General features: G+C 50.5%; 8 protein-coding genes across 8 annotated transcripts; 4 read left to right on the top strand and 4 right to left on the bottom strand.

Moving 5' to 3' along the window:
* Positions 1–102: 102 nt before the first annotated feature.
* AA0111_g8909 (hypothetical protein) lies at positions 103–1054 on the bottom strand (the record flags this gene model as incomplete). The annotated part of the gene is made up of 2 exons (XM_028655408.1): positions 103–284; positions 340–1054. The coding sequence occupies 2 exons, from the start codon at positions 1052–1054 to the stop codon at positions 103–105; spliced, it is 897 nt and encodes a 298-aa protein (XP_028503608.1).
* Positions 1055–1420: 366 nt separating this feature from the next.
* AA0111_g8910 (hypothetical protein) lies at positions 1421–2174 on the bottom strand (the record flags this gene model as incomplete). The annotated part of the gene is made up of 3 exons (XM_028655410.1): positions 1421–1811; positions 1867–1982; positions 2037–2174. 3 exons carry the CDS (start codon positions 2172–2174, stop codon positions 1421–1423), a joined length of 645 nt encoding a protein of 214 aa, XP_028503544.1.
* A 1764-nt stretch (positions 2175–3938) lies between these two features.
* AA0111_g8911 (hypothetical protein) lies at positions 3939–4626 on the bottom strand (the record flags this gene model as incomplete). The annotated part of the gene is made up of 2 exons (XM_028655411.1): positions 3939–4304; positions 4357–4626. 2 exons carry the CDS (start codon positions 4624–4626, stop codon positions 3939–3941), a joined length of 636 nt encoding a protein of 211 aa, XP_028503599.1.
* A 1186-nt stretch (positions 4627–5812) lies between these two features.
* AA0111_g8912 (hypothetical protein) lies at positions 5813–7214 on the top strand (the record flags this gene model as incomplete). Its single annotated transcript, XM_028655412.1, has 2 exons — positions 5813–6461; positions 6514–7214. 2 exons carry the CDS (start codon positions 5813–5815, stop codon positions 7212–7214), a joined length of 1350 nt encoding a protein of 449 aa, XP_028503545.1.
* A 631-nt stretch (positions 7215–7845) lies between these two features.
* AA0111_g8913 (hypothetical protein) lies at positions 7846–9027 on the bottom strand (the record flags this gene model as incomplete). The annotated part of the gene is made up of 1 exon (XM_028655413.1): positions 7846–9027. One exon carries the CDS (start codon positions 9025–9027, stop codon positions 7846–7848), a length of 1182 nt encoding a protein of 393 aa, XP_028503546.1.
* A 1749-nt stretch (positions 9028–10776) lies between these two features.
* AA0111_g8914 (hypothetical protein) lies at positions 10777–12121 on the top strand (the record flags this gene model as incomplete). Its single annotated transcript, XM_028655414.1, has 4 exons — positions 10777–10926; positions 10982–11086; positions 11135–11318; positions 11367–12121. The coding sequence occupies 4 exons, from the start codon at positions 10777–10779 to the stop codon at positions 12119–12121; spliced, it is 1194 nt and encodes a 397-aa protein (XP_028503540.1).
* Positions 12122–12615: 494 nt separating this feature from the next.
* Positions 12616–13530, top strand: AA0111_g8915 (hypothetical protein; the record flags this gene model as incomplete). The annotated part of the gene is made up of 1 exon (XM_028655415.1): positions 12616–13530. One exon carries the CDS (start codon positions 12616–12618, stop codon positions 13528–13530), a length of 915 nt encoding a protein of 304 aa, XP_028503541.1.
* A 680-nt stretch (positions 13531–14210) lies between these two features.
* On the top strand, positions 14211–15961 carry AA0111_g8916 (hypothetical protein; the record flags this gene model as incomplete). Its single annotated transcript, XM_028655416.1, has 5 exons — positions 14211–14379; positions 14434–14671; positions 14742–14874; positions 15045–15299; positions 15359–15961. The coding sequence occupies 5 exons, from the start codon at positions 14211–14213 to the stop codon at positions 15959–15961; spliced, it is 1398 nt and encodes a 465-aa protein (XP_028503542.1).
* Positions 15962–16187: the final 226 nt, after the last annotated feature.

Genomic DNA, 16187 nt, shown 5'->3' on the forward strand with positions numbered 1-16187 from the left:
TCTGTACAAGATCGAAACGTTGGAATCTGCCGACCATCCTAGAAGATACGTGACTATGATCCACCAAGTTAATCACATCCTCTAGATCACTCTTCGCATAGACTAATCAGTGCAAGTATCGAATGGCCAGCCGACAAGGTCGATGTTGAGTAGCCTGCTAGACTCAATCTCTTTAGCACGAGACTTGAGCTCGTCGATGTCCCAGTTGCACCACAAGAACTTGCCCTTGAGGAATCGGGCCTCTGGAGTTGCAAGCCAGAGATTGAAGCTTGCCGGGAGAGTGACTAGATGAAGAGCTGTTAGTTTCACCGTATTGCGTAGTGTAAAATTAGATCTTACCATCATCAGTCTTCACATCTTTGAAGCTGTCCGCACCGCCGACTTTGAGGTTCATCTCAGTGAGAACAACGCCGGGCTGGGTATGGAAGACACTGAGCTTTGGCTTCGCCAGAAGCACGGTATCCCACAAGCGATAAACAGCCATCTTGGCAACGCAATAGGAGGCGAATGCATCGTTGAGACTCAAATGAGCACCCCAAGAGTTGATGGCGATGACATGAGCACCTGGGGCAGCTGTACGAATAAAGGCCTTTGCAACCCACAAAGAACCCTCGAGGTTGTCGGTAACAGCTCTGAGAAACTCGTGGCCGTCGACATCCGCGATATTATCCTTCGGCCCAACAGCTGCAGCAGCGTGAATGACTGTGTTGATCTCGCCATCCTTGGCGAAGTTGTCAAATGCAGCATTGACTGAAGCCTCATTGGTGACGTCGGTGCTCTGGATGAAAACGATCGTACCAGGAGATTCCTTCTCAATATAAGCTTTGTTCTCGAGTAGAGGGCCTTCACGACGTCCAAGCAGACCGATGCGCGCGGCACCTGCGCGAGCGAAGAAGCGTGCTGTCTCTCCTCCAATGCCAGTGTTGCCTCCACCCGTCACCATGATCGATTTGCCTTTCTGAGAGAGAGCTGCGAGGCTAGGATTGCCAGCGGGTTGAGCCGTGTTATGCCAGCGCTTGACAGGTGACGGGAAGGGTGGAGTGTCGGAAACCATGGCGACTTTACTGAGCTATGTTGGGATAGAAGAGCTGGACAAAATATTGGCTACTGTGTAATCGGCGACTTGCAACACTGGAGTCCGAAGTATGTGACTACTCGTCTTTGAGGGCATCGTTACGATCTTATACCGGGAAATCTCATCGAAAATGGACATGTAGTGCTGCATGTCATCATCTACACTGTGCTTGGGATACAAATTTGTTCCGTCCGGCGCGCGTGAACTCCGACCATGATCATGGTACCCTCCGCCATACCACGATGGGCTTTCCTTACATGAAATAATATGCTTGGATACAAATGACTAGTCCTCTCCGATGGTTTGTCGTTGGAGCGCCTCGGCCCCATCCCCATGTTCATACCGCTATGCCAGGGACGCCACAAGCATGATCAACCCGCCCATACCGTCCATACCAGAACACCACTCCACCCACCAATTTGAGCAGTGACTACTTCTGTTGTTGTGAATCTGAGAAGCAGGTTCTTTATCTGACGGAGCAAATGGTAGCCACGCATCGCGGCAGGATAGCCTTCCTTGATCTAACTTGATGATCTCGCCGTCGACGGCCAACGCGTACGAAATTTGTCCCTGTGGCTCCGTTTGGCTCTGTGATTTCCAGTCTTGTGCATCTTTTGCCTCCCAGAGTTGCCGTTTCGCGGGCAAAGGTGCAATCACAAATTCCGCAGGCATATTGCACATAGCTGCTGGTTCAAAGAAGATGAGTTTGTTCAGGACGCGATAGATAACTGCAAGTCTACCAGAGCAGTCAGCAGGTATGGGTGGAACGATAATGCCAATGGCTGGCGTACCTCCGCCGGGACTCTTTATAGACCCAGTCTTGCCAGCTGCTTTCAGACGTGTTGCGACACGATACGTAATTCGCATGGCAGTCAAAATCGTCATGAGACAGTTGTATCGCGATAAGCTAGGCAGATTATTGTCAGAAAAGCTTGTTACGAGAGGGATACAGTAAACTTACAATGACTGCCTTCTCCAGAAGATGGTCCACATTGTTATGCTCAGTCTCACCCTCGTCCAGACGGATCAACACATAGACTGAGAGAGCTTGCATAGCACCAAGCAATTCCCATTTACCGAGAGTCTGGTTCTGACACATGCGCTCACACTCTTGCTTTACGTTGCGCCAGAAAAGCCTCCGGCTTCCTTGTATTCCATTCGCCATCATGTGTATTAGGGCAATGCAATTTTCAAGTGGCTCGTTTGTTGTACCTTCATCTGTGAATGAAACGCAGCTCGGGTGAATGAATGGGGGAAGAGTGCTTCGACGCAGCATTAGCGGGTAAGACTTAAGAGTGTAAAATAACAGATTGGCAGTTCTGTTTGCTCCGGGGCGCATATTTGGTCGTTGCATCATTGATCGTACATTCTGGTTAGGAATTGGTGGGATGGAAGAGCTCACCAGCCATGAAGCGTAATCCTGTCGCTGCCGCTGAGGAGCGGGTTGAGATTGCTCTTGAAATGCTACATCTGCTGTTTCCGCAAGCAACAAAGGCGGCGAAATGGGGGTCTGGCCAGCTGAAGCAAGCGAATAAGATGGTGTTGTTGTAAAAAGATTCAAGTCAGGTGTAGAACGTACGAAGTCGTCAAAGGTCGCAGTGTCATGGAGGTTCCATTGTATATCAGCGGACAGTATGGAGTTCTCACAGGCCGGCATCAGCTCTCGAATATCGTGAATCCGTTCGGGTACTGCTGATACCAAGGTGTTTGTAGGATCTTGATCTAAACCATGCAGGTCGGGTATGTCATGCCGTGTTTTTACAGGGTTGCGTCTTTTCACTGCAGACCGTGATGGGTACTTGCACGTGATGTCTTTTCGGAGACAGCGTGAGCATGCTGGCAGTGCGTTGTCACAGCTGGTCTTCGTTTTTGCGCAAGCTGTGCATGATCTTCGTCTCTGTACTGGTTCCTTCTTATTGGACCGACAGTAGTACCCATGACGTTTTAATGTTGACTCTTTAGAACAGTCAGTCTGCCATCTTTGGCTTCGTATATATGACAATCCAGCAAATATACTGACGCTTCGAAAAAGGCTTCTTACACTGGCTACACCAGAGGACAGGTGCCTGCTCTGCCATCGAGTGCTGATTAGCAAGCAGGGATATGGTTTGCTACCCGCTCAATTTGAGGTGTCCCAATTGTCACTTCTGTCCTATGAAGAGATAGTGATTGTCTTACGATGAAGCTTGATCGTGCTCGGTACTGGGTTGGGATGGGCTGACAAATGCGCGAGCAGCATACCCCCACTTTCATCCTTCGGCCACTACAAATTGTAATCCCCGGTTCAAAGGGCATTTTCCCTAGGTGGTCTAGTGCTGAAATGGTGCATCGATGTTCCAAAGTCATCGATAGAGAAAATAAGAAGAAAAGAACGAGCACAGTATTCACGTGGTGCTGAAGCGATCAGCGAGGCAAAACGTTCAACCCACTCAAGTGCTTTTGCATCAGGCTGGCCATCGGGATTTGAAACAATTATTCTGAGGATGTTTTTCAAAACGCTACCAGACAAGGTGTGGAAGAGCGTTGCCTAAAAATAGCCGCGTAGGAGGCGTAAGGCTGCGGATGTCGAGCCTGCTTTTCATCTGGCCGCCACTACAGCGATTGAAGGTGCGTAAATGGGACAGGGATCCAGAACACCAATTGTTCTTGACGATTCCATAGGTACGCCTTGGTACCAGTCGACAAGGTGGTTATGGTGCAAAGGCAGTGATAAGATGTCATCTTGGAGCGAGCTTGCAGGCCGTGAAGGCGTGGCGTCCTACTGGTGCTCAATCGTCTTGGGTATCTCATGGGTATCTTGCTTCATTCAAATGGAAATACACCGGGTATTAGCTCTTTCTCGAGCACATAGAGCGCTATCCTCTCATCCGTCTAGCGCCTTTGTCCGGCCATTCCTCTTCCTCCAGGCTTGCACACCTCTGTCGATCTCGTCTCTCGTCACACCATCTCTTATAAGTTGCATAGTTACACCAAGTGCCTCTACGTTCTTATTCCTGCTCTCATCATCGAAGAAGAGCATCTCCTCGTATTCGATCCCACTGTCTCTGTGTATCCTCTCAAAGTGCGTCGTCTTGCTACCAGGATATATCTGCATGTGATCGAAGTAGTCGATTGCGCGCGAGGACGACCCGTTGGGACTGGGTATCTTAAGGAGCTTGAGCATTTCGCGGCCGAGATCGGGGGCACTCGTGCGCGAGGCTGCGCCGACAAGGATGTTCTTGTCTTTAAGCTGTGAGGGCGTTAGAACTTCCCATTGTATCAGCAGACGACTATGTACTAACAGCTGCTAGTATGCCTCCCACGTCGTTGTAAAACCCGAAGCCCTCGCCATATCTGTCCTTTACTTTCAGGCCTCCTTCTACGGGCTTCAGCGGAGCTGTGACATGCGTGTCCACCCAGAAGGGCCATAGTGTGTAGTCGAGGTCGAAAACGACGATTTTAGGGAGTGGAAGTCCGTCTGTGAATGTGGATGGCCATTGGACCTTGTCTGGGAGCTTGGTGGTGGTAGTTGTGTCGGCTGACGCTGACGAGGTCGCGCTGCGGCGGGGCATTGTGAACTTTGGCGCGTGCGGTGACGGTGCTTTGAGCAGGAATGCCACGATGATTACAAATATCGTAGCTGTCAGGAAGCGTGGCAGAGCCAGGTTGGCATGTGTAGAGTAGTAACAAAGATGGAAAGTGTGGCGCGTGTCGCAGAAAAAAAGGTGATGACGTAGACGCGTCGGATTGTCTCATTCGGCGCCCGGGTACACTTCGGGGCACATCTCGAAGCCCTGAGCATGCATGGCCGTTATGATGTCGGATGTACCTCGTTACGGCATGCCTCGATCGATCGTCGACAGCAGAAAAAGCACATGTACATCCTGACCAGAGGATCCGCTTTCATGACCGCCATTTCCGTCCATATGCACTTCGCCATCGTTGGCCGCCGCAGAGAAGCCAGATTCAGTCCGAGATACACACTGACATGTCGGTTTCGTTGTATGACTGTCTAAGGAACGAGTCACCACCCTGGACACCTTGTATGCCCTATACATAGTATATGTACAACACGCGGGAACTGATCGCCTCGACCGCTAGCGCCAGCATCCGCGAACTGCCGATGAACTCGTCGTCCGGGCTGACAAGGACCATCCTGAACCTTGTCTGTCGCGTCTGCAACCTTATTTCCAACTTTAACTGTGTCCAGAATGTCATTGCCAAGCGTATCGAGTATGGTCAGGGTCACGCGCGCGATGCGCTCAACCAGTCAGTGGGAGCCAGGTTATAGCTTTGTGGACGCTGCTCCTCCCACAATACTCATCGCGCACTTCCGAAACCAGAAAAACAGACCAGACAGGCGCGAAACACGCAGACATGCGAATGTGCGATGACGCTGGCGACGATAGCCGTCTTGCATGTGTCAAAGTGGTGCCGCGCTGCACACCTTCCGTTCTAGTTGTCCAGCCACTACCAGCCCCGCAAATAACGGGCAGCGGAAGGAATCCCGCCTGACTTCTGCCTGCGTCGACCTCTACACACCTTCCTCAGAACATGTCGCCGTGATCCGACCACCAACTGGGCTTCGATGGCGGCGACCTGTGCTCGTCGTACAATTTCACACCGCGACCAGAAACAGCACCATTTCGTCACTACTCGGCAACCCGCAATTGCGCAAACTCGGTGCCTGCGAATCAAGGCGCGCCCCATTGAAATCCAGCGCAACAACGGGTGACACCACACCAATCAATCGCCACAATGACCGACTTCAATGAAACAAGATCACCCCTGACAAACGATAATGTTCAAGCATGGGCTCGTGCGAATTTTGCCGCGCCCTTTCGTGCATTACCGCGCGCCGCAAGACTGCATTGGATCCAGTTCGACGAGAGCTTCACCATCAGCAGGGCCATCTGGCGAGGCCTCGGTCGCTCCACCCACAAGCAATTGCTTGTCATCGGCGGATATGCGCCAGGCCCCGCCGGCGACGACGATGAACCCATTGATCGCGTCACCGCCCATGTCCACGAGGATGAAGCCGAGGTCAGCTTTTATCGCATAACCGAATTGGATGACGGCAGTAGCGAGCTGCAAGCTGTGAATAGTACCAGTACTGTTGCCTTCCATGCGCCTTTTTGTGATGTTGGAGACGATATGGGGGGGTCCAAAGCCATCCATCGCGTATCGGCCCTCATTCTTTACTACTTCTTGGCTGCTGGCCACGTGAAAGAGCTATGTCGGACAAGGTCGGATCCTACCATGTTTACCAGGAATTTTCGGGACGCGTGTTTATGGGTGCACAATGAGGGAGAACGACCATTGCTGCCGCCAACGAGGAAATCAGAACCGAGTACTCCTTATGAAAAGGACTCGATCGTTGTCCGGCCAAAACGATCATCCACCGTCTGTATGTTGGAATCTATCGTTATCAACTTCGTGGTTATACTGACTAGAAATAGCTTCATTATCAAGATCCATAACAGAAGATATCCAAGCGCCGCCCATTAAACGCGCAGCAACAGACAGCCTAAATGTCAAGATCAAACGCGAACGCGACGAAGACTACACCGGAATCGCATCAGCCATTCGTCCCAAGAAGCACCCCCGACGCACCCTCAGTGAGCAGATCATTGTGCCCTCAAGTCTCAAGCAATCAACCACAGCACCGTCACCATCATCGATTCTAAGTCCACGTAGTCCTGCGCCAGAGCGCGTTAATCGTGCACTAACAGACAGAATACAAAACCTCAAAGATGAGAATGCCGGTCTGAAAGACGTGAACGCCGGACTCAAAGCCTCTGTCAACGGTCTCGAAACAGAAAAAATAGATCTCCAGAAGCGCATGGAGAAAGAATCACATGCATACCGCGGCCTGGAAATGGAATTCGAAAGCATCAAGAAGGAAATGATGGCCATGAAAGAGCGGTTAGAATCTGTCGAGACGTCTGGCGAGAAGGTACGCGTGGAAGTAGATCGGTTAAAAACTGTCGAAGAGGCTAGCAAAGAATTACGGAAAGAGTTGAGGAACGAGGTGGAGAAGCTGAGAGGAAGGGTTGAGAGGAGCGAGAAGGAGGCTGAGAATGCGAAGGAAGAGTTGTTGGCCGTGCGGAGGGGCCTCACCAAGGAGTTGGGAGAAGCGGTCAAGAAGTGGGGTGCGTAGGCGAGGTGCGCTGTTTCTTTTGTTTATTATCTTCTGTTGGACGAATGATTTGGGCGGCGGTTTGTGGGCGGTTTGTACAGGAACGTGCAGCCATGATTGATCTAGGGGGCATCACTTTGTTTGATGAAGAAGCGGCATCATCGGCTTATTTTTCGGCGTCTCGTTTTCTGCTTCGATATAGCGCATCGCTACTCGCAATTTCAACACCGAAACCAATACCAAAGCAGTATGCAAATCTCGGGCCCGGGCATGGAAAATATACCGAAATCAACTTTCCTTGTCGATACTAACATTCAGCATATCGTTACACAGGCAACTACTGCAAATAATGTAAATACAGTAAGTCTGGATCAAATAAGGTAAGAAAAGAATGGAAACGTAGGTAGTACAGCCACCCGGAACAAGTATACAGTCTGTACGGTTTCTTTTTTTTTATCTATTGTGTTGCATACATACTGACCACCCACCTACCATTTGATTACACGAAATGTTCAAAATACCTTTTCACGGTATGTACCTCCACCACCATCCCTTTCCTGCCTTTCTCAGGCTGCAACCACAATAACGGTCCCTTTCTCACCCTAGCATCACGATGCGCATTCCGCCTCAAGGGTTCAATCTTGGCGCAAAGTTATGGTCCATCGACTCCTCCTCCTCTATATCCCTTGCGATTAGCATTCCTATTGCGGTTTGATGTGTTTTTTGCTGCGTTGATTTTCGTGGAGCTGTTCCTTGAGGATTCGGAGAAGGAGGTGATAGTGGCATGCTTGGAGGATGCCAGACCGGATTGAGATTTGATTAGGTCAGTATGGGTGGGCGTAGTAGGTGTAGTAGTAAGGCGCTTTTTGTCGTCACTTGTGCTGCGGGGATGCGGTTCACGTCGTTCTTGGGTTGGGCGAGGGAGCTTGACCTTGACATTCGGAATGGTGGGTGTGGAGATGGGGGCGTCGTCTTCGGTGTTGGAAGTCCATGAGTGTTCGGAGTGGCGCCGGCTAGCCGCTGATGTACAGGATGACAGGGGGCTACGTGATGGAGTGGGAGCATCATCAAGGTCGATGAGCAGATCTGGCACGTGGCTCGCACACCGGGTCGGTTGCTTGACTATCGCTGCTGGGGGAGTTAGGCGACCTGCTGTGGTTTGCTTGGGAGAGAGATCTCTCTTGAGAATATTACGCGGCTGCTGTACTTCCTCACTAAATAAATCGCGTCCCTCAGTGGTCCTCAATTTGAGGGTAGAAGGGTCAGAGAATTCCCTTGGTTCTGGTACTTCCCCTGCATATTCTGCATCTTCATTCCCAGCTAGCCGTCGCTGCATCCATGTGGGCGGTCTGGGAACGATAGCAGTTTTCTCCTTCCACCATCTCGGGATGCCTCGAACGAAGCCTAGTTCACGCAGCTTCTCGATACCAGGCATCTCATGTTTGAACTTGCAGCCCATAGCCGCGAAGCTACATTCGCCAGTTTGGATCCAGTGCGTGCAGTACTCTTTCTTGGACGGATCGGGCTCGACGCCGGATGGATGGGGGAGGCGGTAACCAAGGTGTTTTGCATCTTTCCGATAGATGGATGCGAAGGTATCGGTTAGTGATGAAGGACTTTCAAGGGTAATGCTAGGCGTTGGACGATGTTGATCTGGCGAATTCACGAGAGCTGAAGATTGAGCTGAATGTGCGACGGTTGGAGATTGATGAATTAATCGAGTAGGCTGATAATAGTCTACAGATGTCATCTGCTGTTCAGCACGTACATGATGATCTGGTGCCAAGTATCGGGGGCTCGTAGTCGGACTGGGTTGGGTTAGATAGTTGGTCATTATAGGCGCTTGGATGGCGAGCGCTGATGACACCTCATTAGTCTCTGAACACAGCCTCCAGCCTTCGTCTGAGATTTGGCGATGGGTCAACCGGCGCGGAATTCCTTGGAGTTGAAACGGTAGTTGATCTACGGGTACCAGTGGGACCATTAGACTACCCCCCATAGCATCACTGCGAAGAAGATAGTATCGGAGCCCATCTAGAAGTGCGCCACTATTAGAAGGTTGAGTGGCCATGGCAATGAGTTCCAATACTGTAAGCAAGAAGGAAGGATTTACAACTTGTTAGCCGTAAGTGATTTCGACGGTGTACCTACTATACAGAGAATTAATGACCGAGGAAGACAACTTATGGAAGTTGGATACTGAGACTTGTAAGATAGTGTGAGTTATATCCCTAAGTGTGCGACTGTGCTTGAGACAGCAAACTGTTTCCCCCAGCAAGCAGTTGGTGCGAAACATGATCCTGAGCATTGGACGACCGGAAACACGAAAACCACGACTTGATTGTGTTACCTGCGACTCGAACAGAAAGAATAACACGACAATTGAGTATAATCAATGAGCCTTGGAAGCTTGCGACGCGATCGTTCATAGCAAACTAACGGCTGTGGGCAGTCAGTTGTTCTTGCAATGGCTGAAACAAGCTGTGAGACGAATGAATTGAAAGACAACTAGACACAATGACAGAAGCTTCTCGATCGTTTCTCCAAGAATATAAACATGATGCGAAAGCGATGGCGTAGCAGTCGTTAGGGGAAATAGGGATAATTTGCAATTTATGAGTTCCGAGGAGCGTCACGAAACCGTGACAGAGCATAACGCGTTAAGCTGACGGGTCGTAGGCTGCACTGGTTCGTTTTCCGGTTCTACATACTCAGAGCACTGCAGCAACCATTCTTCGTAGCGCAAAGTATCGCGGTTGTGATGCAGTTAAGATGGCGCTTATGACGAGTAGATTACTAGATCGGAGAGACATTTTCTGGGACTGCCAGAAGTCCAGGCCTGCCAAGCTACAACCCTTTTCGCTCAACGGCTATCCCTGTGGAGATCACAACCGCGGCACGGCATCCTCCGTTTCGTCAAGATTAGCCTAGCCCCAACTTCAAAACACAAGACTGCTTCCACCAACGCTACTTCGTCGCGGCTTTTGCACTCGGCCTATCACCTTGGCAGTGACAGCGCGCGCTTTGTGTCATCTTTCATAGCTCTCGAGCCGTGGTCGGGAGATGACGATCCCCACACTTCAATGGTTGACCTTGCGATGGGAATGATAGAAGTTCGCACAAAGCTAATCTTCAGAACCTATGCCTAGTGTTCCGGCAGTTGGCATCTGGACCATACATGTCAAAACTTACTTGCATGATATTAGCCGTGTGGCGTTTTCATGGAGTTATCTCCGTGCTGTGGCTGGCAACAAGACCACAGACTAGGAGGCCGCTATTGAAGGTACCACGATTCGTCAACGAATGAAGCTCACAGGATGTCGGCACTGACTCGAGGACGAACGCGATCCCCAATAGTGGGTCGATGGCTTCGCACTGGTAACTTGCGGCAATATGCCTGGCCAGTTCGGAGAGTAAGCAGCTGGGACGACTATCAACGGTCCCTAGGCTTCAGGGTTCGTTAATACCGGAGCTTTTCTCGCTCCACCGCTGATTACTCAAACAATTCCCCATTGCACGAAGATTGGCAAGCAACGTATCGAATGGATGTACGAAACCGGAACCGCTGAGCAGAGCCTGAAATATGAGCAAGGACGATCGCAGTCGCGAAGTATTCGCTGTGGCTGCACTGTTCTTCGTGCTCACATGGACGACGGTCTGCCTACGAGTTTATGTGCGAGCGATATTGATGAAGACATGGGGAAAAGACGACTCGTTCATGGTTGCGTCGCTAGTAAGTTGTCACACTTCGGATACATGCCGTTGGCCGTGCTTATCAAACTCTGTAGGCGGTCTTCACGATGTACCTGCCATGTCAGATCATTGCCGCGATACATGGTACTGGAAGGCATCGATGGGATTTGAGCGATCATGATCGAAAGACTGCACTCATGGTCAGTTCAACGTCATTACTTAGCATTCTCGCGTCTAACTCAACACAGTTCTGGTACTTGTGTGAAATCTTCTACGTCATAGCAAACTGCCTGCTCAAGTTTGCTATTGGCTATTTCTACCTTAGGGTCGCCATTGAACGCTGGCACATCTGGTGCATCAGATTGCTAATGCTAGGCACGGTACTATGTGGTCTGATTTACTTCTTCCTAGTCATGCTTCAGTGTCTACCCAGTAAGACCTTTTCCGACGCTCACCTTCCGCACTTGCTAATAAATACAGTCTCTGCATTTTGGCTGGAGCACCCAGCTTCAAGCAAGTGCATACCAAAAGGGCCCACCTTAGGCATTACCTATGCGCTTGCCGCAGTCAACGCACTCGCTGATTGGGGATTTGGGCTGCTTCCGTTTTTTATTGTTTGGGGCCTAGAGATGAGACCGAAGACAAAGGTGTTGGTTGCATCGATACTTGCATTTGCGGCAATCGGAAGCACCGGTACAGTCATTCGCATGGCTTACATCCACACACTTGTAGAAGGCCCCGACTTCTTATATGCTACCACCGATGTTGCTCTATGGAGCACCATTGAACCAGGAATCGGGATAACAGCGGGGAGTATCGCCACATTTCGTCCGCTCGTCCGTCACTGTCTTTGGAAGCTGGGTCTCGGCGAAGCACCTAGGCACGAACGAGGTCGTAGTTACTACCCTTCTGTCATCGGCCAGAAGCGAAAGAATCGTCGCGGATACCGACGTAGCTTAAGTCCGTCTGACCTAGTGCCTACCGAGCATGGAGGCATGACTTCTATACAGATCCATGGACCTGAAGACATAGACCTGGAGAACAACATCCCGCCGCCAAAGATCGTTGTCACAGACGCGGATCTGCCGCAACCCCCGGAAGGGCAAATCGTACATACCGTCTCGGTTCAGCAAGAGTACGAGGGTCCGCCAAAGCTTCACCTCCGTGACAGTCTCAGGAACAGCTTCACTCGCGGGAGTATTCTAAGCCTTGGAAAATTCCGCATACCCGATTGAGCTGTTCGAATGTGTTCTGTAGTATTGTCGGTATCCGAAGTCGAGCAAACGCGAGATACAACCTTTCAAACGCACGAACGATTGACGATAAAACGTCGAGTTATCGTGAAAGACACGTTCTCTCAAGCATACAGCATGGCCTTCACTGGTACGGCTAGTCGCCATACACGCAGATTAGCGTCACCAGACCGGTGTCCAGAAGAAAGTGAGAGAGACGACGGAGCGTGGCGTCATCTGGATGAAACACATTCACCGACGCTGATTGTGATTCACGTCATTCACCAGATGTGTCTATACTAATCATTTCCTGGTTCCTGGTCTCGCTCCTGCAGCTTTTGTCTTACCACATTGATCTTAACGAACGTCGTCTAGCCAGCCGATCGTACTCTTCCATCACCTGGCGTGTTCATACCAGTTGGTCGTACAATCCTCGCAATCTCAAAGATCAATCTACACCAAAGACCATTTCCAGCTACTTTAATAGACAACTTCCGATGAAAGAGAACGACATAGCAGCGTTGCAACTCAACAAAGACGTTATCGCTGACGCTATCACCATGACCAACATCGAGCGTTTCCTACATCTTTTACAGCACGCCAAATCGATGGTAGGGCTATATGGACCTTATAGCAAGCAACCCAATACAACAGTTTTCTCGCGCGATGTGAGGCCGCCTCGGCATCCGAAGCCTCAAGACCCATCGCTCAACACTCTCGCCCTCTCCTTCGCAGCAGCGCAAGATTGCACATATAGCGCCCAACCCGCTGGGTCAGGGAAGGAAGACCCAGACCTCTTCACACTCCTGTGGGACTGCGCAGTCGCGGTCCTTGAGGAGATACTCGCTAGAGGCTCCCTTCCACAAGAGTCTTTCGGCTGGGGTATCTTTGGCCTTTCCGCTGGCTACATGCATCCGCCTGCCCGCGATCTCACCGCACAAAACGTCTTTCTGAGCAACAAGCGCCGACTTCATGACGCGCTGAATGTGTTACCTTCTTTGAATCGAGAGACGAGTAGCGAGTATGTGGTAGGCGAGAAGAAGACTACGGCTTTGCTCACACGGGCTCGAAGGGATATACACACACTGGGGCATATCTTGTTACACGAGTACAAGCTCAGTAGCTGGAGGCGAGTGAGGTGGTTACATACGATCGCAGTTGCGGAGAGGTGGGTTGGCGCTTTCGGACTGAAACCGAAGAGAGAGCTAGGCGTGTTAATAAAGAGGACGAAAGAGGTGGTTTGTGAGGCAACGAACCCACCAGGGAAGAAGGTGGTAAATAACAACGTGAGGTTCGAATTTCCTGATGTTAGCGCCCAGGATTCACAGGGCGTCATAGAAGAAAGGCCAGAGCGAGAGAGGTGTAATGAGAGGACAACTTCACATATAGAAAGACGACGTCGGATTACCTAGGGTTAGGTAGATTAACCTATCTATAATGATATCCGACAACGACTTTCTACTGATAGTAGTATCCTTCCACTCTCTATCAGCGTAGTGTGCATTCCACCTATCTTAGCACCCATCCATCTTGATGCGGAAACGCTAATCGATGTGTAAGGCGGTCTCCACCACCAGATCAGAAGCGCGAATGTCTATATAGATAAGTAAACAGCTTGAGAAGGCTAGGAATTTGCTTACTCGCTCAAGATGTCTTACGTGTGGTCTTCAGCGAATGGCAACGCGGTTCTTCCGGACCTATACCAGAGGCGGCTAGTAGCAGCGATCTACAATCACGACATACCACCCCTCGATTTCGTGTACAACCAGACCTCATAAGCCCTTGCAACATTCCGCCATGTTATGCAACGATGCCGAGGAAAGCTGGACCTGTCAACATGCATCAGACCTCGCATCGAACGCGACGTGCCATGCGCTCCAATGACAGCCCACGATCATGCCTGGGTATGTGCATGAGCCCATGGTCATGACGCTGCGGCGGCTTGAGCTGCTCAACCCACGTTCTTGCATCATCCCAAGCTATGGAGAATTCGAGAATAGCGAGTTGATAAGTAGGCGTTAGTGCCCGGCTGTCGCAAAATGGAAAAAAATCATCTCAACATCTCTGGTCCATTTCCAGTGCGACCGTTATCATGGCATCGGAGAAGCACAACGCGCCTGCCGTGTCCGACTCATCTGACAGCGATGTAGAGGTTGTTCAGGGTACCATCAACGAGAAGAAATTGCTAAGAACACTGGATCTGAGGTTACTTCCCGCGGTTTCAGTGTTATATCTGTTGAGTTTTCTTGATCGCAGCAATGGTGCTACGCGCCCTACCCACAACGAATGCACCTTATACTGACCTTTCTCACCAGTCGCCAACGCCCGTATCGAAGGCCTCACGGACGACCTACATATGACTGGAAACCAATATCTCACTGGTCTTACACTGTATTTCATCGGTTACGTACTATTCGAGATTCCATGCAACATCATTCTCAAGCGAACTACGCCGAAATTTTGGCTACCGACACTCACGCTGGTCTGGGGGGTTGTCGCAACATTGATGGGTGTCACACAGAATCGAGAGGGCTTCTTTGCCGTGCGTTTCTTGTGAGTAGTTGTTGGGAAGTACTTAGCGTACAAGCAATGCACTAAAACAAATGGGCTGACTTGAGCACAGTTTGGGTGTCGCTGAATCCGGGCTCTTTCCAGGCGTTGTGTACTACCTTTCAATGTGGTACAAAAGAAACGAACGCCAGTACCGCATCTCGTTGTTCTTCAGCTGCGCTTCACTTGCTGGAGCTTTTGGTGGAGTATGTTGTGCCCACATCGCAAGTTTGATCGCTTGTACTGACTGCTTCAGATCCTAGCCTGGGGCATTGCGCATATGCGCAATGTTGGCGGATATGCTGGTTGGAGATGGATTTTCATTTTGGAAAGTATGCTTGTCCGTGGGTCGTCCTTATACTAACAAAATTTATAGGAGGGCCTTCTCACGATCGTGATCGCAATCGTCGCATATTGGTTCATTTCCAACTATCCCGGCACAGTCAGCTGGCTCAGTAAAGAAGAGCGAGCCTTTGTACAAGCGCGCCTGAAGGCTGATAGTGACGCGACAAATGACGAGAAGTTTTCATGGGCCGAAGTGCGGGTTGCAGCCAAGGACATCAAGATCTGGTTGTATGCCTTGGCCTTTCATACTATGAGTCTACCTTTGTATACTCTATCACTGTTCTTGGTAAGCCAGCCGCTTTGCACTACTGAATGCGTCAAATATCCCTGTCTAACAGTAAAAAGCCAACGATTATTCGGGATATGGGTTACTCGTCAGCCCAGTCTCAACTTCTTACCATCCCACCTTATGCGGTTGCGACAATCTTCACGATTTTCTGGGCGATACTTTCTGAGCGCTATGCCCGTCGTGCACTCTTCATCCTCACGACGTCCACCGTTGCGATCATCGGATACATTATCCTGCTCGCGAACACCGATCCCAAGGCACGGCCAGGTGTTTCCTACGTTGGGACCTTCTTTGCCGCTATCGGAATATACCCGTCCGTCGCGTTGATCCTCTGCTGGCCTGCAATCAACGTAAGTGGACAGACGAAGAGAGCGACCGCGAATGCCATGCAGATCAGCATCGGCAACTTGGGAGCAGTGCTGGGTACGCAGCTGTACCGCGCAAATTCCGGGCCGCGATACGTTCTTGGGCACAGCTTTGCACTTGGGTATTCATGTCTGAATCTGGTCGTTGTCGGGGCATTATTGGTGGTTTTGAAGAAGGAGAACAAGGAGAAAGAGAGGATATTATTGGAGAAACCAGATACTCGCGGTTTCCACGACACAGTGGAGGATCTGGCCATGGGTGATCGTCATCCGAGATGGAAGTTTCAGGCTTGATGGAGTAAATAGGTGGCGATGTTGAAGAGTGGGGGCGATAAACACTGATGGGAATTGTACGTTACGTTCTGTGGATATGACACCACAGTGGACACGACTTGGAGATGGCTACGGTGGAGCTATCCAGATGAGAATGATCTCTTTTTCACTTGTCACAGATGGTGTCAGTTGCGTTCCTCGAGAGCGCAACGATTGCGAGATTGTAGCAGTTTGTGATGCAATTACA

Source organism: Alternaria arborescens, assembly GCF_004154835.1.
Source record: "Alternaria arborescens strain FERA 675 chromosome Unknown contig_23, whole genome shotgun sequence".
NCBI lineage: Eukaryota > Fungi > Ascomycota > Dothideomycetes > Pleosporales > Pleosporaceae > Alternaria > Alternaria arborescens.